General features: G+C 33.8%; 1 protein-coding gene across 1 annotated transcript in view; it reads right to left on the bottom strand.

The window, feature by feature from the left end:
* The window catches only part of LOC129801186 (cartilage oligomeric matrix protein), a 42177-nt gene extending 17914 nt beyond the window's left edge, over positions 1–24263 (bottom strand). The window contains exons 1-7 of the mRNA XM_055845973.1: positions 23812–24263; positions 9868–9966; positions 9722–9785; positions 9190–9505; positions 5951–6296; positions 5667–5846; positions 5411–5528 (exon numbers count right to left, since the gene is read on the bottom strand). Of these exons, the coding sequence (XP_055701948.1) occupies positions 5411–5528; positions 5667–5846; positions 5951–6296; positions 9190–9505; positions 9722–9785; positions 9868–9952 (1109 nt within the window). The 5' untranslated portion in view covers positions 9953–9966; positions 23812–24263. The remainder of the gene's footprint in view (positions 1–5410; positions 5529–5666; positions 5847–5950; positions 6297–9189; positions 9506–9721; positions 9786–9867; positions 9967–23811) is intronic.
* Positions 24264–24802: the final 539 nt, after the last annotated feature.

Below are 24802 nucleotides of genomic sequence, written 5' to 3'. Positions count from 1 at the left end.
GTTCTCCGTATTATGATAATCATCTTTAATCATTTTCCTGTCCCTTTGTTTCTTTTCCAACAATGTGCTTTTTGGGATGTATTCAAAACGACTTGTGGATTATTTTCATTTCCGGATATGTCTTGAAGGTTCACTAGGAAAAACCTCTTTAAAAAGTCAAGATAAAAAATAAGCAGCACTAGGGTGAAAGTTACACCTATTGACACTTTAAGAACTCGTATCAGAACTGACACCCTACTCTGTATCATTATGGGAATAGGAAATTTGAACACTTATCCTTATATAAAAACGTAGATTAATGAAAAAATAACGCTATATTTACTTAGATTTTATTAGATACATTAAATAAATTTCAACATTTTGACAAAAGTGTCAATAGGGGTTCCCTGTCGAAGAGGTGTTCATTTGACCCTAATAGATATGGGCTAGTTTAGGATCGTTAGATCTTTGAAGTACTAACAGTCTAACGAGTATAACCAATAAGCCATAGTCAAGAGCACGAACATTCCGCAAAGCTCTTCTCCAAAAGTTTATAGTTTATAATGATCATAAATTGGTGAATAGGAAACTAGTTAAATAAAATCGTTTGTATAAATGGTATAAATTATATGCCTCTTACTGGAATTCCTATTCTTTTCAATCTATCGTGCTCCCCATTCTCTCAGGCACATTTCATATGGAAGTGACATGCTATTCAAACAAATCCTGTGCGGTGGTAAAAGTGTTCAACTGAGACCTTCCCACAGGAGAGGCAGGAAAGAAAAGATTTACTGGCGCTCCCTCGAGAGATAAAAGCGCCAAAGAACAAAATGAAATTGAATTATCGATTGTATGGAAGTGATCGCGAGACATGTAATTAATTGCTCGTGCCTTTGTGGCATCTCCTCCCTTTCACCTATAATATGGCCCAGAAGAGTGTTTATCAACAAATGTTGACCGCCACAGAAAAGAAAAAAAAGATCACAATCTCATCTCCCACCAACGGAATCATATCAAAAAAGCATTGTTGAGGGCTAAATGATGAGGGTCAGGAGGTATTTTGTCCTTCGGTGTGGCTGTTGTGAAAACCTTTGCGGTTGGTCTTGTCGATTTCGAAAGAGGGAATAACATGTGATTAGGTTTCTGTCTCTTATTTTTCTATTCTGTCCTTTTTTTTTAAATTTTATTGCGTCGAAAATGTCCAAGAAAATGAGACAAGCTAAAATGTGGCTAAGCTGCTGGAATACTTGGATATAGAGTCTATCTGCCTTGGGAAGATTTCTCGATATATTCTTTTGTACAACTATATACCAGAAAACATTCAAACTTGGTGGTATATATTAGTGAGAAATCCACATCATTCACTCCATCTGCCATTAAACTGACTATACGGCGGACACATCAAGTTCGCCTACGCACTTTCCGCTCTGCCACAATCCCATTCCATCGCTTCTCAAACCTCCCATCCACTCTTACAACTTCCACAAGCATTTTATATACAACAACCGACATTCTGCCATTCGATGTATCAAGAGACTCTCGGATTATGAATAATAATAATAGTTTGTGAAAAAAAAGTGTTTTGTGGAACTCAGAAAAAAGGGAATAAAACTTTTTTAATGCATTTATTTAATCTGCCCTCTTGATCCTCCAACATCACATTGTGTGAAGATGAAGACAAGACGGGTAGAAAAAAAAAGCTCAAGAACCGCAATTTCTCTATGAATACGCACCTTATTTTTCATGTCTTTATTCTCGACATGATCAACAATTTTATTTCTTTATTCAATTTTTGGTAGGTTGGAAAATTGATGAATTCTTTCAAGTTAAAGAGAGAGTCAAATTGTTGATGAAATTAACATCTTTATCTTTTTCCATATAGATTTTAATACGGATTTGCAAAATTGCCATTTCAATTAGAAATTGCAATTCCGTTTTTACGATATTATATTACTAGATTTCTGTAATAAAAGGCTAACCTAATGCAATTCTTGTGAAATTGGCTTTTGAAGATGCTGTATCTGCTTAATTGACATTCAATTAAAACATAATTTTAACTCATGTAAATACCCTATTTAGATGAGTTTATGTATTCTAACTCCAATTTAATGCCATTCTTCAGCGCATGGTTTAGAAAGGCTAGAAAGAGATTTGAATACAAATATATATAATTTAAACTCTGAAATTAGAAATCACATTTGCTATTATTCTTATAATTGAATAGCAAAGTGTTAGGACTAAGCTCAAACTTATAATTTCGATATAAATACCCTTAAGGTTATTTATTATTGCTCGGATTCCACAGAGAGAGCCATATACTTATATAACCTCTCTATTTTGGACTTCTCAAGATTATTATCTTCCATCCCCTGAGGATCCAAATTTTTTAATAAATATTCGTGAATTAGGCGATTTCTGAAAATGATATCACGCTATTACGTCCACCTGATTTTCACCGAAGCTAGATGTCAATCGGCTAGAGATAGCTGCTTGTAGTTTTCGGGGACCTCCCCATAAAGTGTCTCAAGGATCAAGGATGATTAATATTACCTTCATGTTAGGTGTGATTCGTTCATAATCACACCTATTGTGATACTCCGATTTTCTAAAAGTGCTCCGATCGAGCTGAAATTCACAGGGTATATGTTTTGAACATCCCTGATGCCGAAAATGGTAGGCCGCCATTTTCGGGTCCGGCCGTCCGTAGTACGCAATATCTTCGGTTTGGAAAGAGATACCTTCATATTTTTTAAAAATATATCTACTTGCGCGTACGACGATTTCTATGCAATTAGTTTTTTGAAAAAAAAAAAAACGGTTCTAAACCGGATTAAAACCGGTTTTTCTAGGTTTTCTCGGAAATTGGCCAATGCAATTTGAACCAGGCTTGTTTTATGTTCAAGTTGTAGCGCTACTTGAGTAGACCAATTAAAAAAAAATGGAGATTGCTCCATGATTTCTCGAGATATTTCAAGTTGAAGATTGCAATTTTAATATTTTTTTTATTTGTGGTTATTATTTTTTTTAAGGTTTTTCAAGCGAATATTTTTTATTCAGAGGATAAAAAGGCATTGAAGAGCATGTTTATCCACTAATTTTGGAACCTATATAACAAAATCGCTTCTGAACCACTACTTTATTTTCGCTAAAAAAAATTTGGTCAATTTTCTACGGTAGACATGCAATGGAAAAAAAACTTAGCAAAATGCTCATAATTACTCCTTTTCAGTCAGACCGATAAACTATTTTATTTACTATAAATATAAGAAAATAGTACTAAACTACTTTTGGTATTTACGAGCAGTAAATTAATCTACCTCGTAATAATTAATTGACAAATACGCTATAAAGATTACTTTAAAACGTGAAAAGTAATAAGATCTTCTCTTCAAAAAGAAACATTTTATGTCTTTAAAATGAGTAAATCCCTGTCTTAAAAATTTATACGTATTATTTCATCACAATAGAGAGAGTGATTCATGTCGATACACTACCCACGTCATAATTATTTCTTCTTAATGAGGCTAAAAAACAATTTTTTCGGTGAATTATATTGGAATATTCACCAGAAAAAGGCACTGTAGTAATGAGCTTTAATAGGTCCGACACAGCTTATAGATCAGAAAAATTTAATGAAATCAAAATTCATATCCTTTTCTTCCTCAAACCTTTTTATTATGTCTATTACGGTCTTTCGCTGAACTAAATTCAATTTAGTTCAGTCCATTTGGAGTTTTAAAGGTAGGAGAGATAGATAGACATAGCAGAATATTTGAAAAAAAGGAATATGAATTTAGATTTCATGAAATTTTCCTGATAGGCATGAAAAACTAAATTTAGTCAACAACAAATTCAAATTTGACCAATTTGTGCTTAATTTATTTTATTTTATTTTATTTATTAAAGAAACCATACAATTTTAATGCTTTTAAAGTAGTCAAAACATGATGTAAATTTCTGTAAAGACGAAATAAAGAGTTTTTCATTTTACCTACTACCGCCTTGGTAGATTAATTATATAAAAAACCTATTTTAGTAAAGAATTACGTTTTTAACTGAGTTAAAATTTAATATTATATTTTATGGCTTCGGCACGCTTTTTAGATCAGGAAAATTTCAGGAAGTCGAAATTTGGTTCTCTATTTCTCTCAAACGTTTTGGTCTATCTCACTTTTTCGCACTCTTCTTCTTCTTTTAAAGATCACAACAAATTCAATTTAGCTTAATCGAATTTGGAGTGCGAAAGAATGAGTTACACATATGCAAAACATTTGGGAAAGAAAGGGATATGATTTTTTTTCATGAAATTTTTCTGATCTAAAAGGTGTGCCGGGAAGAGTACTGATAAAATTTTATGTTTAACTGACGAAATTTTTATTTTTTGCTGGCCAAATTAAATTTTTTACTAGTAATAAAGATACTAAATTGGGCAATACTTTTAAAATGATTTTTAAATTATCCTGTGATCCTAATCTTCACATGTAATAAAAATGTAACAAAAAAGTGGAAGTTTCGCGTAATAGGGGGAGGTGGGGCTACTTTGAGTTGTGGTGCTACATTGTTATACGATATTTTCGTATATTTCTAATGAAAACTGGGTTTTAAGATTATGCAAATTGGATAAACAAAATAATTCTGGATCTAAATAAAATTATTGTAAGGACCAACTTCATTTAGAAATAGGCGAAAAACTCGTATAACAATCTAGCCCCACAGCTCAAAGTAGCCCCACCTCCCCCTAATCCTCAATTATAATTTATTAAATCTCGTATTTCGCAAAGATATTCGACCGTTTTAATAAGCTTTGCTGATAAATAATTTTAGGCCACGCCCCTTTTACTTTTACGGTCAATTGGGATTTTTTTTGTTTTCATTGTATAGTAGACTCTATAAAATTTTTTGAATAAATCAGATTAAGTTGTATAAATTTTGCTTATGTGATGTTATATTTTACTCAATTAAAAAAATTGAAATAAAAAATGCTAACTTCAGTTTATCATAACTCCTAAAAGGGGCGTAGACTAAACTTACCCTATTTTCGTTAAGTATACGCAAAAATCTTCTATCTCGTGACAAAAATATCATATTAAGAGATATGAGCTTGGCGTTTCGAATATTCGCGTATTTATGATGGGGAAGAAATTAGATTGATAGAAAACCTATTAGAGATAGGACAGTTTGTATCCCTTACCGCTTAATCAATTAATTTTTTTCAAAATAACATGGAAGGGAAAGTAATTTAGTCAAAATTCGTGCCGGAAAGAAAATTTACTTGTGATATATTTAAGGTGTATTATATTCTTCTTTTGCTTGCTATATCTGAGAACTGCCCAGAAAACAGTCATCCATTGTTTCACACGAAAATTCAGGGCGGAATAATTATCACATTGAAAAAAAGATTATAAGTATTTTTTTGAGGAATATTTCTTACCCGAAGCATGGCTTATCGGCGCATGTAAGACCAGGCTTACAGTGCTTGCCATCGCCAATGTAGCCTCTGGGACAGTGTCCACACCGAATTCCCGATGTTGAATCGTAACAATGGACACCTGCAGGGAGACACAATCATCCTATTGTTCATATGCCACTCACTCAGAAGATCACCCAATCTTTTCACGTGCCCCGGGGTTGGGTATGGGGGCGTGAAAAAAAAAGAAGAGGTGATGGGAAGAAATGTGTAAACTCACCGGGGAAGCATGGATTATTTAATTCACATGTTTCCTTAAGTGGTTCCGCCCGATGTTGACATCCAGCACAATTTTCGATTAATTGCCTCAAGTATGCGATTTCGTTACGCTGCTGTCCGACCTCATCTCTCAGCTGCTTTACCAGAGCCAGCAACTCTGACAGGGCTTTCGTCATGGCATCTTTTGGGATGCACATGACACGATTGGGTTTTGAGGGGTTAGGGGAGAAAAGGGAGGAATTTATTGAACTTATTTCATCAAGGTGAAATTTGATTGATACTCACCATCACAATCGCCATGCAGGACTGGGATGTCACCACGACGATGTACATTAGTACTGCTTTCCGTGGGCAAATTCCGATATCTATCATCCCAGTCGCGGATATCGCGCTTCTTGTTCTTGTCCAGCGGCGACATGGCTTGGTCACTGATGAGGTTGTCCGTTTCGAAGCGCATGTACCTCTGTTGATTGCTGCCGTGGCGATTTCTTTGTCTCTTCTCCAAACGGCCATCCTTGAGGTTAAGGTAGCGACGATTTTCTCGACGGTGGGCGGCTTTCTGGCAATTAGCTCTGAACAAGGCACTCTCGACATTTCCATCGAAGTGCAACGGGTATTTTCTTTCCCTAAACTGTTTAGCAAATTATATGTTACATGGTGTGGCGCATCAAATCAGGATGTTAAGTTGGAAAAAAAACGGTTCTAATTTTATCTTGTTTCTAATGCCTAAACAATAATGGTGATCTTCAGATGTAATACACTAAGGAAGAGTTGGATGTTTGAGACAGCTAAAGTTTTTCTTTTAAACACAAATAAACGCAGGTTAATCCCCGAGAATATTTATCCTGTAAAATTTGATGGTAAGTCATATACTGAAGAGTTTAAGCTCAACGATAAAAAGGTTCTTTTCATTAATTTCTTTAAATGATCATTCACAGCCAAACTTTACGAATTAAGTATTTCCGAGGATCTGTCTGAGTCTATTTGGCCCTAAGATTAATTTGTCAAATATTTATAAGAAATTTTATTCAAGCAAACTACAAGCTTTTACTATAATCATCATTTCCACCAGTAAATACCGTAATTAAAATTTCATTATAGGGAAAAATTAATTAGGAGCTCATCATAACGAGTGAATTATATGGGCTTCAGATTTAGGATTTAGCAATGTGATATAGCTACATTCTCACCAAGCAATATGATTGGGCTGGTCTTTAAGAACTAATAAGACACAGGATTTCGAAAAATCACTAAACTTGCTTATTACTATTTTAAGATTTCAATCCCAGTTAAGACTGGCTGGCTAGCCATTTCTAGACCATTCCAATGAAACTTTATGTTGCTTCAATCGGCCAAGGAATAGGGGAAGTGTGCCAAATTTCGGCCATTTTGAGTGTAATTTCGGCCATGCAAATAAATTGATTAAAATGATGTATGTAATCTGCGAATAGTCAATGAATTCATTTTGTTTTTAAATATTTATTCATTTTAGGATGTATTATCACAAAGACCGTTAAATTTTAGGTATAATTTGAATTTAAATTGCGTTGTAAAAACTCAGAGTGGAAAGAGTCTTATAAAAAATGTGACAGATAGATTGTGTTTCTAGCAGTCTTCTGATTTGTGGAGAAGTGCAAAGGTTTTAGGGTAAAGTTTATAATTTGGAATTAGTGTTACAAGTTGGACAATTCGCCGGTACAAGTTGGACATGGCTTTTTTCTTGATAAATAGAGTACAAAATTTGTTTCTAAGCACAAGGAACCAAATTATAAAACTAAAGCATTAAAGATATACACATAAAAATGAAGTACTAAACTTATCAAGACAAAAAGCCCTGTCCAAATTGTACCATTGTCCAACTTGTACCACTGTCCAACTTGTACCACTTTACCCTACTTCGGTATTTTTCATGAAAATTGAATAGTTTTCATTAAAGATTGTTTCTGTTTATGTTAATAATGAATCAATCTTTAAATTGCGGGTAAAATTTCCCAGCTGGATCCTGTATTTCGCGTAAAAAAGTATATACTTTGTGAGCGTTTCTCCGATGAGGTAGTGTTGCCTATTCCGGCAACATCTTTTGCTTTCCTAAACTAAATATTAAACTCGTTCCGTTTGACGTATTGAAATTTTCTATCCGTTGCGTTACAAAAGGTGGCCAGAAAAAAGGTGGCCGGAATTTCACTCAAAGTGGCCGGAATTCTACCCAAAGCAATGCCCATATTTTTATTAATTTTTCAATATTTTAGAAAGTGATTTAAAGAAAATAAAGATGATAAACTAGTTTTCAAGGTTCCACACAACCCTTCCAAAAAGGAAGTAACAAAAAATATCAATATGAATTAAAATTATTGCATTTCAAACGGACTTCGGTGCTTTTATGCAACTATGCCGAAATTTGGCACACTTACGCTATGTAGGGCCTTTTTAAAATTCGATCTATCTAGAAAACCACTATTAAAGGAATTCATGGGTATTTTTGAATATAAAAGAAAACTTCCCCTAGGAAATACAGGATTGTATCAATTGTCCGTGAGTCATGGGGTAGGGTTCCTCGAAGATCTCCAATCGCTTTCTCTAAACATTTGAACTGTTGACTTGGTGACAGCTATATACGAGTCTTCAATCGTAAATTAATTTTTTTCCGAAAATCTTGCCTGATAGGCCATTATCATATGGCTAAGCCAGGTCTGAAGCCCTTATAAGGTTGTTTAATTTAGGGAAAGGGGGTACCTTTGTATTGGGGCACCTTTGAAATCAGCTTTTTCTTATTTTTAAATGGAACTGGACCGTACCATGAAATAATGTAATTCCACTAACCAATTGTGAAGCTAAAATTAAATTATAATAAGGCTCAGTTCCTCTTAAAAGTAGGAGCCCTACTTCAAAGAATTTGTTGAAGTGTGAATTTCAAATTTTGAGTATACTATAAGAACATGTTTCTATGGCAGAAAATGTGTGAGTAAAATTAATAACTTTAATTTTCCACAAAAACTCTAATAAGCGTTCTTTATACTTAAGACTTATCCAGAGATATCTTAAGAAGAAAACTCTGACTTCGGATTAAATTTGACCTATAGTTAGAAAAAATAAGTGCTACCTTATTATTAAAAAAAAATAAGTCTCATCCGAAGACCATGTAACTGTTTAGCCCATAATAAACCAAAAGTATAAACGATATCAAACGTATAAACGAAGAAATTTAAGTTTTCCCAACATTCTAATTTTTCGAATTTCTTTCAAAATCTTTTATCTTAAGTGGGAACTTAATTGTCAGGAGAAACTGGGGAACCACCAAACACGGGGTAGCACTAAACATTGCGATTTTTTAATCAGCTATTCGACTTTTAAAGACAAGACCTATGGGAATTTATAGGCACTAATAGGGATGCTTGTCTACTGAAGAAATGGTTGAGATAGTCCAAGTAGTTTAGAAATAAAAATTAGTGTTTGGTGCTACCCCGCGTTTGGTGGTGACCCAGTTTCCCCTATATTGTTTTTTCTTTAAAAAAAAAAAAACTTACCAATTTAATGATGGGTTCCTCTGAACTTGCATAGAGTTCTGAAATGTTAACTTCGAGATCCTGTTCAGTATGTTTTTTGCAGTCCATGTAGAGGGTGGCATTGTTCTTGTGGAATAGAATGGCAAGTGATCGAACAGTTGTGGTTTCATTGAGTGATGCCACAGTGAAGTGTTTGGAGTAGAATCTTGTCCCGGATGTAATGTCTACGGTGACGCGCTTATTCTTCCGATCGAGGAAGAAACTGAATTTGTGCTTCGTGGCGGGAAAGTCAATCAGGAAGAGGGCCTCCAATGGAATTTGTAGCTTTCGGCGTGGTCTATTTTATGGATATTTTATGTTAATATTACTTGGTATGGATAATATTCTCTCTCCATGCTATTTATTTAAAATATTGTGATTTATTCTCTCATCGAGAGTGAATATTCATAATGTCTCTTGGGATGTTTTGTGATTTTTCCTCATCGTTTTATGACGTTCCTGGGAGACATTTGATGATGTCACGTGTGGACATTTTATGAGAGAATATTCTTACCTAATGTGTCGAATGGAGATAACAAAGTCATCTTTAATGTGTTGCTCCAAATCAGATGATGCAACTGTGCAGAATGCAAGGTACAGAAATGGTCAGAGAAATTCCACTTGCTTCCAAGATAAATAAACGAGATTCCATCCACTCACCGGGATCCACTGACAAACCGTGGAGTCCGTCCAGCAAAAAGATGAGCAGCACCGTGGAGAGGCAAATTGCACCGATGTTCTTCATCTTTCATCGACAACCTGACGATTTGGGAAGGGAAAGAAGGGCAGAGAGTTAGTTTTTTTTGCGCATAATCTCAACATGGGAACTTTACTGTATATGATGATCAGAATTGCGCGATGGGGTTCCGTGATCAGCCCCGTGGGTGATCATTCGGCGCCTTGTCGCGCGAATCTGCTCCCTCGATTTTTGGGATCCATTTCAATTTATCTCCATATTGCAATATTGACCAAATAGTCCCCACTGAATTCTTGTGTGAGATGAGAAGGTATCCCGGGACACGAAAGAGATCATCGGAATGCGATTGAGGTGCGATCTTCGCGAAATCACTTCACGGGTTCTCCTGAACTATAAATCATCCCACCAAGTTTTTCAATTAAAGAACTAATTCCATAAGAGAAATATTGAAATTGATATTTTCCCATCTAATTTTATTTAGTAGAAGGTTTGCATAGGTTGGTTCCAAGCACGTCAAAGAAGAAGACTATACATTATATGCGTGATAATATTTTTCGCGAAAGTTCCTTAGCAAAGATGTTTAGATTACAATTTCTTAGAATATTATAATATTCCTTTTTCATTTTGGATATTATTTGCTCAATAAAGGATCCCTATATGAAAAATTTACAAACAAATAAATTTTCAAGAATATTTGTAGAGAAAAATAACAGAAGTCTTAACCGATTAGTCTTTTGATCTGACGGTGATAAAGCTAGATTATCTAACGGCAAGTGATATTGTTTAGGAATAAGGAAGTTTCGGCTGCTTAAAAAAACTTTTGAAACTGAAATTATGGATCATGTTCAGAAATTCTCGATTTATTTTTTCAAAAAAATTTCAATTTTTGCATTTATATCAAATGTCTATCACTGATATCGCTATCCATATAAAGATTGTAAGGCGACTAACATTAATTTCGTTAATATCATTATTATGCGATCAAAAGTGTAATTTTTAAAGTGTAAAGGTGTCATTTTAGAAGATTTTTATTTATTTATTCGACTTAATTTAAATTTATTTCAACCAATTTTTGTGGGAAAAGTCCAATTTTTTATCACAAATTAATTGAAGTCTATAGCAAATTAACTTATTAAGTTGAGATTGTAAAGAATCTCAGCTAAAGAAAGAAAGAACAGATACGCTTTTAAAACCATATCAGCGACAATTTAATATGAATATCTTTATAATATTTAAACTTTTTTAACTCAAAAACCCGATTTTATTAGTTTTTCAAAATCTAGTAAATGTAGGTATTTGCCTTCAGTAATCCAATCTCAAGTGAAAATTTTCCAAAAAATCTAAGCTGATAAGAATTTAGTGAAGTTAAGCCATATGGCTAAGAATGCTAAGACTTAGGTCTTAGCCCATATTGCCATATTGTAGCAATATTAAGCATAAGTTTGTTTACACAACTTTAGAATTTCTTTTGTTCAAGTGAAGTTACAGTAACAAATCTAAAAATAACAGTCGTTATTTTTAGATGCATTTTATAATGTATATCATTAAACTACTTAAACACTTTTGCTCTCCTTATTATTTCCAACCAAATGTAAAATAAAGAAAAAGCAAAGGCACACGGAAGATTAAAAAAATATAGCTTGAACTTTTTTTCAATTAATTTAAGGGAAAGTGGCCTGCCTTTGAATGCGGCAGCCTTTGAATATATCAATTTTTCTCTTATTTTCCGAAGCAAATCCCTATTCTCTAAACAAACTATAATAATCAATAAAACTAGTTGTTCTCTATTAACTTCGATTAACAAAATAGAATTTTTGCTTTGGGAAATAAGAGAAAAAATAAATATTCAAAGGCTGCCGCATTCAAAGGCAGACCACCTTCCCCTACATTAATTTTTTACCCCATATTTCTAATATTGGGAATAAGTTCGTGGGACTCTCAAAGGAAAATTTCAACAGATAATTTTGCTCAGAAATATTAGATGAGTTCACGTGGGTAAGTCGGAAGTAATGGTGATTTCCCGACAATCTGTGGAATGCACTCTACATGTTAGTGGAGACTCATTGACACAGGTGGAGAAGTTCAAGTATCTCGGGGTGTTATTCACGAGTGATGGTAGGATGGAGGCAGAACTCTCGTCGCGAATCGGTCAGGCTTCTGCAGTAATGAGGGAGCTTGGCAGAAGCGTGCTGAGGAAGGTCGAGCTTAGTCGATCGGTTAAATTATCGGTCTTTAAAGCTGTGTTCATTCCTATTCTCACCTATGGTCATGAGATTTGGGTAATGACCGAAAGGGTAAGATCGCGAGTACAAGCTGCCGAGATGAGGTACCTTCGAGCGGTTAAGGGAATCACTCGTAGAGATCGAGTGAGGAATGTGGCCGTTCATGAGGAACTAAGAGTCGAGGAGCTGCTTCTTCGGGTTGAGAGATCACAACTTCGATGGTATGGACATGTTCAACGCATGAATGAAGAAAGATTCCCCAGAAAAGCTATGCAAACCATTGTGAGGAGACCTCGGCCTCGAGGCAGACCTAGGACAAGGTGGCTGAATCAAATTCAGAATCTTGCCTTGGAACGCCTCGGGATCGAACCCGAACATCTTCCTGAAGTGGCGGAGGATCGACAAGCGTGGGCTGCTAATTTGGATGTCATGGGCCCGCGACCCCAATAGGGATAAGCGGTTGAAAATGAATGAATGAATATTATATAATTTGTATAATCAAGAATATAGTCTCCATTGATCTTAAGACTTGTCCTCCAAAGAAACAAAAACTTATCAATTCCATTTTTTCCATTTCCATTTCCTGTTTTTTTCTTGAAAAAAGTTCGTAAGGTGGTTTTAAACAGCTTCCAAAGAATCCATATTTTAACACACTAAAATATTCTGTACAAATTGGAACATATGATAATCTGAAGGATCAATATCTGAAGAATATTCTAGGTTCTGGACAATTTTCTATTGCAACTTCTGTAATTTTGGCAGCGTCTGTTATTAGATGTACGATTTAGTGGTTGTCATTTTGAAAGACCATGCCCTTTCTTTGAATCCCATCAAGTTTAGAATTTATGCAAATTATCTTTTGCAGGAAGGTTGGTTGTTCTTTCCAGGACCTTTTCCGCTGTATCTTGTTGTATTAGATCCATTTCTTATCACCTGTCACAAATCGATCCAGAAAAGGTTTCTTCATCGCAGTATATCAAAAGAAAAATGGCTACATTCCCTAAACCCATACGGTTCCTCTTACTCCTTTCAGTCAAAAGATGTGGCACCCATGTATCGAGCTTTTAAACATGTGAAAGCTTTTTTTAAATAGCGGAATACGATCGAATTATTGTTGTCCAACATCTTAGCAATGTGTTAAAATGTTATCGACAAATTTTCTTCCATCAGGATACTCACAATATTGCCATCAATGTTAGAGGCCGTTTAAAATGGAATTGATGCTTCGAAGGATAAATTCTTATTTCAAAATTTCCAAAACACTTTTTAACGATTCTAAAAGGAAGAACATGATCTAAATAAACGCCCAAAATGATTTTCCGGGGAAATCCATCACTTGGACCTTTCTAGTAATAAAAATCAATAAAAAAACAGGCCAACCATTTATTAATTTTGCAATTATTCAAAATAATTAGACAAAACTAAAATAAAATGTAAATTAATCATTGGTTTTTTTACAAACTTATCAGAAGACCTAGAGAATTTGTAATTAACAAATTTTATAGAAGTCAAGATTATGTTCCGCTCTTGAAGGAAAAAGTGTTTTTCAACTCATTTTCCAAAAGTTGATTTTGTGAAAACTCTTAAAAGTTTTAAGATAAACTACTGAAGAAGGAAATTTCGGGGGTTTTAAATACCTTTTCTAGAAGCTCACGTAATTAAAATAAATTTCCAATTGATAATATATTTTTATAGAAAATTAATTTCTCTACAATTTTCTCACAGATAATTTTTTTTGTATCTTCACAAAAATCTACTTTTAAAGTCATTTTCAGACAGGTGTTTTGTTAAAAGGTACAAATAGTGTGAACAGAATTGCATTTGTCACATTTTACCCCATGTCATTCTACCATGTTTTACCCAAAAAAAAAGAACGTCTTTGGAAAATCCTAAAGCATGCAACGGATTCGTATTCAGTTGATTCAAGTTGTTCTGCTAATTTTAGTAAATAAATTTCCAAATAAACAATACAAAAAATAAAATCAACCTCTTACAAAATTTATTATTATTGTTTTTTTTTTTTCTTTTATTCAAAATTATCAAAAATCGATTCATTCTAATTTTCGATCAACATCCTCCGCAAAGCAATTTTCTTTTGTTTGATTTTAATTTAAAATTGATTGTATTTTTGTTATTCAAATTGCCCTCAATTAAATTACACAAAACTGTCTCATTTTCGCGTGAGAAGAAGTGGCAAGAGCATAAATCAAAGTGATTTGATGAAAATCAACACTTGGTAAGGTCATGATTGGACTGTGTGGATGGTGAGGAATGCGTTGGAGCACAATCCAATCCCCATAAAGAGCTTCCAGCACTCACAGCTGAGAGACTGCGGATCAGTGTGTTGAGTGATCAATTTGCTGATGAAGATTTGTAGACGACTTTTTTTGCCTCATATTGACCAGAAAACATCACTTAAGAGGCTCTTTTTGTCATGGCAAAAATGTTGAATGATCAACAAATGGGCTTATTGGCAATTTGTTAAAGTCCAAAAAATTCAAATGCCTCCAAAATGAGGTATCTTATTTAAATAAAATATTTCACTTCTCTTTTTCTCTTGTCGCTTCACTTCCAGACGCACTATATTTGGGATGTGTTTGTCTAATTATTGAAATTCTTGTGGATTTTCTTCCGCAAACACTCTCATGGTCTCGTTTTTCTTCATTTTTTTTAACCACATACATTTTAAGCTTTAAGCGCGAAAAAAAACAGAAGTGAACATTGTGAGAAAAATTCACTTGGGTATCTCTTGAGGCCTTTTGGTCAGTTTGGTTTGAAGTGGTGTGAGGGAGAAAAGTTTATAGTGGAAAAAATGTAAAATAAATATTTCCTCACAGTTGAGCTTTCTCTCACTTCAAGTGCAAAATGAAGAAAAACTCTGGTCTGGCAGCCAAATACGCAGCCAATTCTCATAAATATTTAATTAAATTATTCAACATGCTGTAGACTGCCTTAATGAATTCAATGTGATCTTTCGATGGTGGAGAAAAATCATCAAATTAATTAAAATTAAACAATTTTCTTGTCATATCGCATGCGCCAAAGGCTTTCAATATCGGGTAATCTACGGTTTGCCATTAAGTTCCTAGGCATAAAATGAATGGTGATAAATTTTCCGCAATTAACCCCAATATTATGCTTTCGACAAACCGACAGTGAAGTTTAAACCAATATTATAGTTGTTAATTTGATAAAGATTAAGAATTTTACAAGGCCTTATCTACATAGGCGCCCCTTATCGCTTCGACTGTCTAAATTACAAATTAAGACATGGCTTCACTAGTTTGATCGATAATAGTAATTCATATTTTATTTGAAAGGATATATTTCTAACTTCTGACTTAATCAGAACACAAAAGATTTAGAAGTAAGACAAGTAAATGCAAAATCGGTTAAAAGACTATAACTTTTAAAATTATTATATTTTAACTTTGAAAAAATAGGAGGAGATAATATAATTATTCAAGTCATTGCCGTTAATGGACGAATTAACAATCGTGGCTACTACATTAAAGAACTTATTGAATTTGATTGTAAGAATAATAATTTTCTGATGCTAAGGATCATCGAGTCGATTAATTCTCAGCTTTCATAAACTTTTTTGCCTATATTTCTGTATTTTTACAGCTTGAACTCGACAGGGAGAGCAGTTATAATTCCTTGATTTTGAGTTATATATCGCTCCTTGGAAATTACAAGGGGCCAACTCAATCTGAGCCATTTTTCAGGAGACAGCATGAAAGATTCAACTTTGTATAAATCTCAATTAAGTATGTTAATAAAAACAATTTAATTCTTTTCTATTTGTATGAGCATTATTATAAACATCGAAAGAATACATATTTTTACCTTTTAAAATATGTTTTTTTATGAGTTAGCTCTTTGTCATTCTAAATGATGCGCAAATTTTCATGAAATTAGAATGACACGGGATCAACTTGCTTGAGTTAGTCCCTTGTTTCACAAAAATTTGAACGATAAATCTATTTTGTGCCCCTTGACTTCAAACAAAACCGCGCAAGCAATCATACAGAGTAAAATTTTGAAAAACTTTTCTAATAAAGAAATTTATTGACTCATATCATCTGAAATTCTATTAAATTCTCTGTCTGAGTGCATTAAAACCTCAAAATCGCTAAAAAGTGAGTTGACCCCTTGTAATTTCCAAGGAGCGATATATAGTTATATATATTTCGACTCATTAGCCCCTAATGGTGTCTACACACTAGAAGCAATTTTCGTCAAAAATTGCTTTTTTTAAAATTCCGACGTTTCTGCCTACAAGGATAGGGGAAATTTTCTTTAAAAAGGCATTTTTTAAAGAAATTGCTCCTAGTAAGGGATCATATTTTGGTAGAATTTTGGAAATCTGAAATTTCGGAATTTTTGACGTCACGCTGTTTAACATCTGTCCGGTCGTTACAACGACTAGAGGTTAAAGATAGAGACTTGGAAACTTCTGTAGACTCCCCATAAGTTGACCCTGGGATCAATAACATGCCCCTAATTTTCTTTCACCCCTTCCCTTCCTCAAACCAACCATGTTTTATGAGTTTGCTCGAAAATACTTTGTGCGTTTATTTTCGTTCCAGTACGAAAACACAGTTGTATCATTTCTAACAACAATTTTTCAAGATTAAAGACTAAAAAGGCTATTGAGACCGTATATCTCAACCGAATAGGATCATATTGGGCTCGTTTGAAAGGCCTTGGAATTTCAGACAAGACTTAACCGGTTTCAATTAGTTATAAGCCGGTAGTAAACTGGTTATGAATCGATCGGGATTTTCTGTCCGGAAATCAATTCTATTACTCCTAAATTATTTTAGGGGATGTTTTAAACGATTTATGAATCGGTTCAATGTGAATGTGAACCGTTAGTACGTTGATGCGAAAGTATTTTGGAGATATACCACCTAAGCCCCGCGGGCCCTGCGTATGAGCATTTTCCAAAGCATTTGGCGCTTTTCCACCCTTTTGTTATCAAATCAAAGATGAATAGCAAAACTGTGGGATATATCTTTTACTTCAAATTTAAAATGATCAAATTCGTTGGACTTATGTTATTTTTACAAGGAGGTAGTATTTGAAATCAAAAAGCATGTTCCGCCTATTGTCAATCTTGCATCTTTAAAGACTTACATCCAACGATTACTTTTAATATCAATAATCTAGGAAGGGATTTCAATAGCTATGACTAATGGTGTCTACACACTAAAAGCAATTTTCGTCAAAAATTGCCTTTTTAAAAAAAAATCTTACGTCTCTGTCTACAAGGATAGGAGAAATTTTCTTTCAAAAGGCATTTTTTAAAGAAATTGTTTCTAGTTTGTAGAGGCCTTCAAGAAGAATAGACCACGCCTCCTACATGCTTATTAATGTAGGAAAGTGGTAGATTTTTAGAACGACAAATTTCCTATAAAAATGTTCTGATTGCAAATTTTCGCAGGTCTTATAGGAGTTAGTGAAAAAAATCCATTTAGTGATATTTTGCCCTAAATGCCTATACACACCGGAGCAAGTTTTGTAAAAAAATGCCTTTTTTTTAAGAAAATTTCACCTATTATTATAAGCAGAAACCTCAAAATTTTTGAAAGAAGGCAGTTTTTGACGAAAATTGCTATCAATGTATAGAGGCCATAACGTAATTTGCTAAAAGTCAAATAGTGCTTAAAGGACACACCGAAAGTAGGATAGTAAAAAAAACGGTTTTCTTAAGTGTCCATCTTTCCAAATTTACCCTAGTCTTTCCTACTAGAAAGACTAGAAAATATGTCTAATTGAAAAAAATAAAACTAAGAAATATCGTCTTGAAAAATTACTGAAATATCTTGTTGTTGAAACATTTCTGATCGCCTCAGTAACTGGGATAAACCTCTGATAAGAAGACCGCATTCATTGAAAAATTAGGTTCATATCTTTCTTAATTTTTTCTTTGCAAAAATATTTCTCTAACTTTAAGAAATTTACTATTGTTTTATTATCTGCTTATCAAATTTGCATTTTGCTGACTAAAATTATTAAAATACTAAACAAAATGTCGTAGCCATAATATTTTACTTTTAGATTAATGATGCGCTGGAATTAATACACTGACCCGGTGATATGGACGATTGCGTCAAATTAACCAACTTGAGCGATTCTATTTAATCTTTCCACACTTTCTGTTCAACGAAGATTTATTTGATAGTTTTATTATATTATCTTGTTTTGAATTGAGCAATTGACTCACAATTTTTTCTCATATCTCCCCTTCAGTCCTCAATAAAATGCCTTTACGAAATCATCATCCTAAAGTGATTCTTTTTTTCTCCAAATTGAGAATATGTAAAAACAAAACGACCACAAGAGGAGGCCCTCAAAAGAATTGTTATTAATGTGTTCTATTGTAGTTTAATGTGTTATTGTCGCACCCATAAAAAGAGAGAGACTTTACCAAATTAATTTACAATTCCCACGACAAAAGGCGCAAAAATGTGTGTGCGCGAGTGACTTAAGAGGAGAAGAATAAAGGGCAAAATGGTTTATTTTCAATGAGGATTTCCAAAGTGAAGAGAACTTTTGTCAAGCTGTGCGTGAATTGATTTGTCTGTTGCACACAAATTATTCCTCGAAAATCCAAAATGAGACATTGTTGAAAAAAAAAAAATCACCTCACAATCAAGCCCAACAGGAATGTACTTAAAAGACGCCAACACAGAATATTATTCGTTATTCGTTATAATGCGCCGCCTTTGAAATGTCGCGCTGCTTTTTTGCGTGCAGAGACATGCACAAGGATCACGAGTATCATAAATAAAATAAGTTATATATCTGACTGTGTGAAATGAGAGAAAAATCATGTGTGAAGTTGACATTTTACAATTGTGTTAACAAGAAAATTTTTTATCACATTCTCCCTTCCTCCTGGGGATGGGATTCCTCTTGATGGGATGAGAGAGAGGCTCTCCCGCTAAAGAAACCGACAAAGATATGCTCAGCAAAAAGGGCGGAAATAAATCACACTAATTCGGCGTGAATTGATATAAATTGTGTGTTAAAAGTCAATTCCTGTCGATCTAACACCATAATTTTCTCAACAAATCTTGTAAATTTTATTGCTTCTACATGGAACTTTATTCACCATCATTTGGACATGACTTAATTGAACGTATGCACAGTAGAGAAAGGATCAAAAGGCTCGTGGCGTTTAGCACAGAATATATATAAATGAGAAAATTCTAGATGACAGATTAAGATTTAATGTCACGCATAATACATTCTCTGAATTCTTTAACTTATAAACGTTGTAAATCATTTGGGGGCATATTTTAAGATCGCAAAATATCTTTGAAAGAAGAAAGATATTCTTTAACGTTGTTTTTTGTTTTACTTTTTCCTTTTCTCAATTCATTTTTTTTACATAATTCGATAATGTTCAAAAATTACTCTAAAAACTCTAATATTTTTCAGAGCCATTGTCATCTATTTAAAGAAATGCTTTTACCTGTACAAGTCTTATACTTTGAAAAAATATAGTATGTAATATTTGGGTATCGTAAAGTGGTACAATTTGGACAGGGCTTTTTGTCTTGATAAATTTAGTACTTCATTTTTAATTGTATATTTTTAATGCTTTAGTTTTATAATTTGGTTCCTTGTGCTTAAAAACAAATTTTGTACTGTATTTATCAAGAAAAAAGCCATGTCCAACTTGTACCGGCAAATATATAACAAAATTATACCGGCAAACTTATAACACTAATTCCAAATTATATCACTTTACCCTAGTCACTAATCCCAGTATATGAAATAGAATTGCAGCAATAAGTTTTCTTTCATACCACGAATATTATTGTAAAATGATACAAAAATGTACTTCAGAAAAACATGTACTTATTCTTTGGTATGCCAGAAATCTTACGAATTCTTTAGGAATTCGGAAAGTTGTTTAGGATATTTCGAAACTCCTATAATCCGAAAAAAAACCGAAACTGTAAGGAATCTGGAAAATCCTTAAAAACTCACCGGTTAAACTCTTGGTAACCCCAGGATCTATTTTAGAACTAAGGGACCTTTTATGAACCCAAGGAAATAATCGTAAATTCGGGAAATTCTAGGAACCATTTAGTAATCTAAACTAAACATCTATAGGAAACCCTCAAAACTCTGTGAATCTTTAGGAATTCAGATATTCTTTGAAACTACTTAAATTTCTATTTGTGCATTGTTCAGAGACAATGTGGGGTAACTTGAAGCATTATTCGAATGTTAATGTAACTTTTATATTTGAATACTTAAAATAATTAATACTCAAGTTGATGCTCGGGATAATACTAAACATCGAGCCCAAAAAGACGTTGTGCCCCTTCCAAGGACCCAAATAGACTCAAGTTAATCCTTGAGAACATTTAGCCAATAAAATTTAGCAATAAAGGATTAGGTACCGTAAGTGCGGGTTACTTGTCTCCTGCAGGTGACTTTGAAACCCTCCTGTCTGTAAGCTATTCTTTACTTCTAAGGATGGTCTTTACCGATTCGGTCTACCATGTCTGATCGGTGAGAACCGTTCTTAAACATTAGAATTAAAGAAAAGCATACGAACAGAAGGGTGTCGAAATCACCCGCATCTACGATAAGGAAATATATGCAAATGACCTATTGTGCCGGACACACTTACGACTTAATCCTAGAGCTGGCTTAACGTTTTAATCAAAATAAAGATTTGAGTAAATTCCTATCAGTTTCCCACTAACTAAGCTATTTCTCGGCTGAAGCTGAGAAACGTATTTGTCAGAAACTGATAGAAATGTAACCTGATCATTTTGATTAGAATTACGTTAAGCTGGGTCTCGGCTTAAGTCTTACGTGTGTCTAGCACATGTAACCTATGATCGTAAGTCATCATTGTATGACAGTTAGCGATCAATCTTTAATGCCAAATTTTAGTGCCAATTTTCGAGGATCACCCTGAGTCTATTTGGACCAACTTGGGCCCTTATATGCAGACACCTACGACTAAAGTCCAGAGACGATTGAGCTCGTATATTGCCAAGTCAGTTCCTGATACACTACAAACGCGACTTAGCTTTTAGTGGCAATCTTAAAACATAATTTCTTTAAGATTTTCACGATTCAGAAGAAAATCAAGATTAGGTGGAGATTGTTAATAAACTCACCTAATACACAAAGTGTAATAAAAAAAAAGTCAGAGATGAATTCTAACATTTTCTGTCTATCGAAAACTTTGAAAACTTGTTAAATAATCTAAAAAAAAATGAATGTAATGTAATACAATAGTTCAAAATGGGCTATTTGTGGTGTGATTAGTCGAAAGTACATAGAACGTATTTACGACCAGATCAACACTGACAAATACGTAAACTTTGCCTTTAGACTTTAGGTAAATTTACTTTATAACCTCAAATATCTTTTTGGCTAGGATTTTCACACTCAAATGCTTAAATGCTTTAAGTGTTCTTGCAAGGTGTCTTCGAGATTGCAAAGATAACTTCAGTTAGTTTCTCTCGAGTATTTCCTACATATTAATTTATTCTCTCATTTTTTTTTTATTTTTTAAAACTTATGCATGACGTCCCTTACTAAAGAAACAAAAGCAAGGACGCTCAAAAAACCATGGAACTAAATTCAGGATATGCGGAACAACCGTATAGGGTAGGATGAGGTAATTTGGCGTCATGTCTATTTTGGAACTGTGTGATTTTCTAATAGTTTAAGATGGCAAAAGATTCCAAATTAAGGTTTTAAATTCAAAATTAAGATTTAAATTTAAAAATTTAAGATTCCAAATTACCCAATCTTTCCCTATGCCCTATTATTTCTACTAAAATCTCATAAGTTCATAAGATTGTATAAACCTGTAGCATCACAAAAATTTCAATTGCAAATTTAAATGATTTAGTAATAGATCTCAATATATAGCAACACTTTATTAGAAAATGTCCACTTAAATGCTCGAAGTTTATTATTTCTACTATACTTATAAAAAATATTTTACATGTCATATAACTGAATTTTATTGGAAATTAAACGTTTTTTATGGAAGTTTCACATTTATTTATGAATTAATAGTCATAAATTTTAAATTAGCATAAAATGCCATTTTAGAGATTAAGCGTTAAGAATTGCTTATATCAAGAATTTTCTTTTATGAAGATTTTTTTTCTAAATTTTTAGATATTAGATAAGAGATATAATTGATTATTTATATTTTTTAATGCAAAAAATTTATTGGAATCGCAATTAAAATGATTTGATATAAAATAGTAAATTTCAACATATACTTTCTCATTTGCTTGTTAATTTATAGTGTAATTGTGTAATAGTAATTTATGGTCCCTTCTCTTTCTCTGAATGGCTAGATCGCTAGATCTTTAAACATTTCTAGCTTTCCGAAAATTAGGTTTTCTAATTAACTTAGTCTTTCAACTGTTCTAAAAGCGTTTTCAAAATCTGATCTAGAAAAAGCCATCCTTTGACTTTTGCAACAACTCCAAATGAAACTATAATGCTCTCCACATGGGACGTGTGAATTTGCCCACATTCCCTTCATCACTCTGGTATGTGGATTGAATTTTACGAGGAATTTATTTAATTATTCTAAACAACAGAAGTGAGTGATTTTCTGCCTCCCCCTTTTATCTTTGGTGTCCTTAACAAAGTGAAAGAGTGCGCGCATAGAGAGAAATTTCCGTGGGCAACTTGCAATGAGAATTAATTTATGAAGAAGACACACAACTCATTTCTTTTCACGGAATAATTTACGTGTTTTTTCCACACTCGCACAAATTAACTAGAATCCGAGGAATGACTTCAAATCTCTCCTCTGGGGCATATTTTGTGTGCGGTGGAGGATGGCTGGGCAAAAGGCGCGCACCCATGATGATGAAATTGAAGCTCAAACACTTCTTAAGTGAAGATTCTTCTTGCTATAATATGGGAAGGAATATGTCCACCAAACGGAAATAGCACCGTGAAAAATTCATCAAATGCAAGTGTCGCGCGTGAAAAATTTTCTTTTTTGGTGGTTATAAGGGGGAAAATTTATGGGAAAATTCTTTGGTGTGCCACTTTCCAAACAAATAATGACATTTTTCCATCTTTTGGGAATTTTATGGGGCAAGAAATCATCCAATTGGTGAATATTTGGGGCTCCAAAATTGGGTGTCTTGTGGCATATGTGGCGGGTGAGTAAATTGACGATGTCATGATATGGGAAGAGAGAAAGGTAACGAGGGGGAGATGGCATGTGAGACATGACATAGAGAACTCCAGTCCCGGAAGAATGCAAATTGTGGGCGTTCTTTAGACACCTACTCAGTGGCTGGGTCTCGTATTCTTTATAACAATTCTTCGACAAACCGCATCCAACAAACATCAAATACGTGTCTCTATTATGGCCAAAGCATCATGATTGCCATCATTGGGATGAAAATTCAAAACATATTTATTTTTATGTCGCCACAAACAGTAGAAAACACAGCATTTTACTACAGCTGTTTGGGGTCTTTTGTGCAATGTATTAAAAAAAAAATTCATTTTTCATATAACCAGAAAATCCAACAGCATCGAACATTTTATTGATCACTTTTGAGGTGGGAAATGTAAATGGTTAATAAATCACTCTGCATTATTGTCGATGGCTTGAAAATTGGGCGCGAAAGTGATTTGCAGCAGAAAAATTACCTTCTCTCCAAGATTTTGTTGAAAAGAAAAAAAATCTCCTGCCCAACTTGGGTCACAATTTCTCACGTATTCACCACAATATTTAAAAATATATTTTAAAAAAATCCCTTTGCACTAAATTCACAAAAAAAACTTTATAATTAAAAGATTTATATCACCACTTAAGAAATTCCTCAGAAAATTCTCAATCACTTCAAAACACTTTCAGAAAATGCCAAAAATTCTCCCAAAAGATCTGATGGAAATTCGCGCGCGCGTTTTTCCACCGTTGATCCCAAGAACTCGAAGATCGTTTGACGATCCAACCAAAATATCACTCCAATCCCAGTGACATCCAACGGTGCACTGATTCAGAGATCCATCGTCAAAAGTGGTGGCACTTGATCGTTTCTTCCTCTCCTCACGTTCGTTACCTCATGAGATGGTCCCAGAGGGGGGAGATTTGATGAGGTTCTTGCTGTGGCGCTGATCAAGGTAAAGAAATCATGTTGCGGAGAGAATTCAACGAGAGATAATCAGTTTCGTCCTACGTAAATAGCGTTTTTCATATGAGACGACGGCTGATCAGTGTTGGCATTGTTGACTAAACAAATACGCGTAGAAAATTGTTAATTTGATGAAATATAATGGCTTTCAGCTTATTTAAACCGGGGGCATTTCGAAATACATTCAACTATTCTTATCACTAGGAAGTCTTGGAAAACCTCCTTTAGTGGTTTGTTTCTAAGACGAAAATTCCTTGCTATCTGTTATAATCCCCCAAATGTGTCTTAGCTAAAATAGATTTTTTTGTATATTTCAAGGGGTACCTCATATTGAGAAACCCTCGTCAATTGTCCGAGAAACACTTCGCGAAACCCGAGAAACCCACTTTTTGCATCGCGAAACCCGAGAAATCCAAGAATTGCATCGCGAAACCCGAGAAACCCAAAAATTGCATAGCGAAACCCGAGAAACCAGAAACCCATGTCAAAAAATTGGGAATGAGTTA

The sequence above is a fragment of the Phlebotomus papatasi genome, chromosome 2 (assembly GCF_024763615.1).
Source record: "Phlebotomus papatasi isolate M1 chromosome 2, Ppap_2.1, whole genome shotgun sequence".
Lineage (NCBI taxonomy): Eukaryota > Metazoa > Arthropoda > Insecta > Diptera > Psychodidae > Phlebotomus > Phlebotomus papatasi.
The sequence above is the reverse complement of the archived record's forward strand: the minus strand, read 5'-3'. Positions and strand labels throughout refer to the sequence as shown.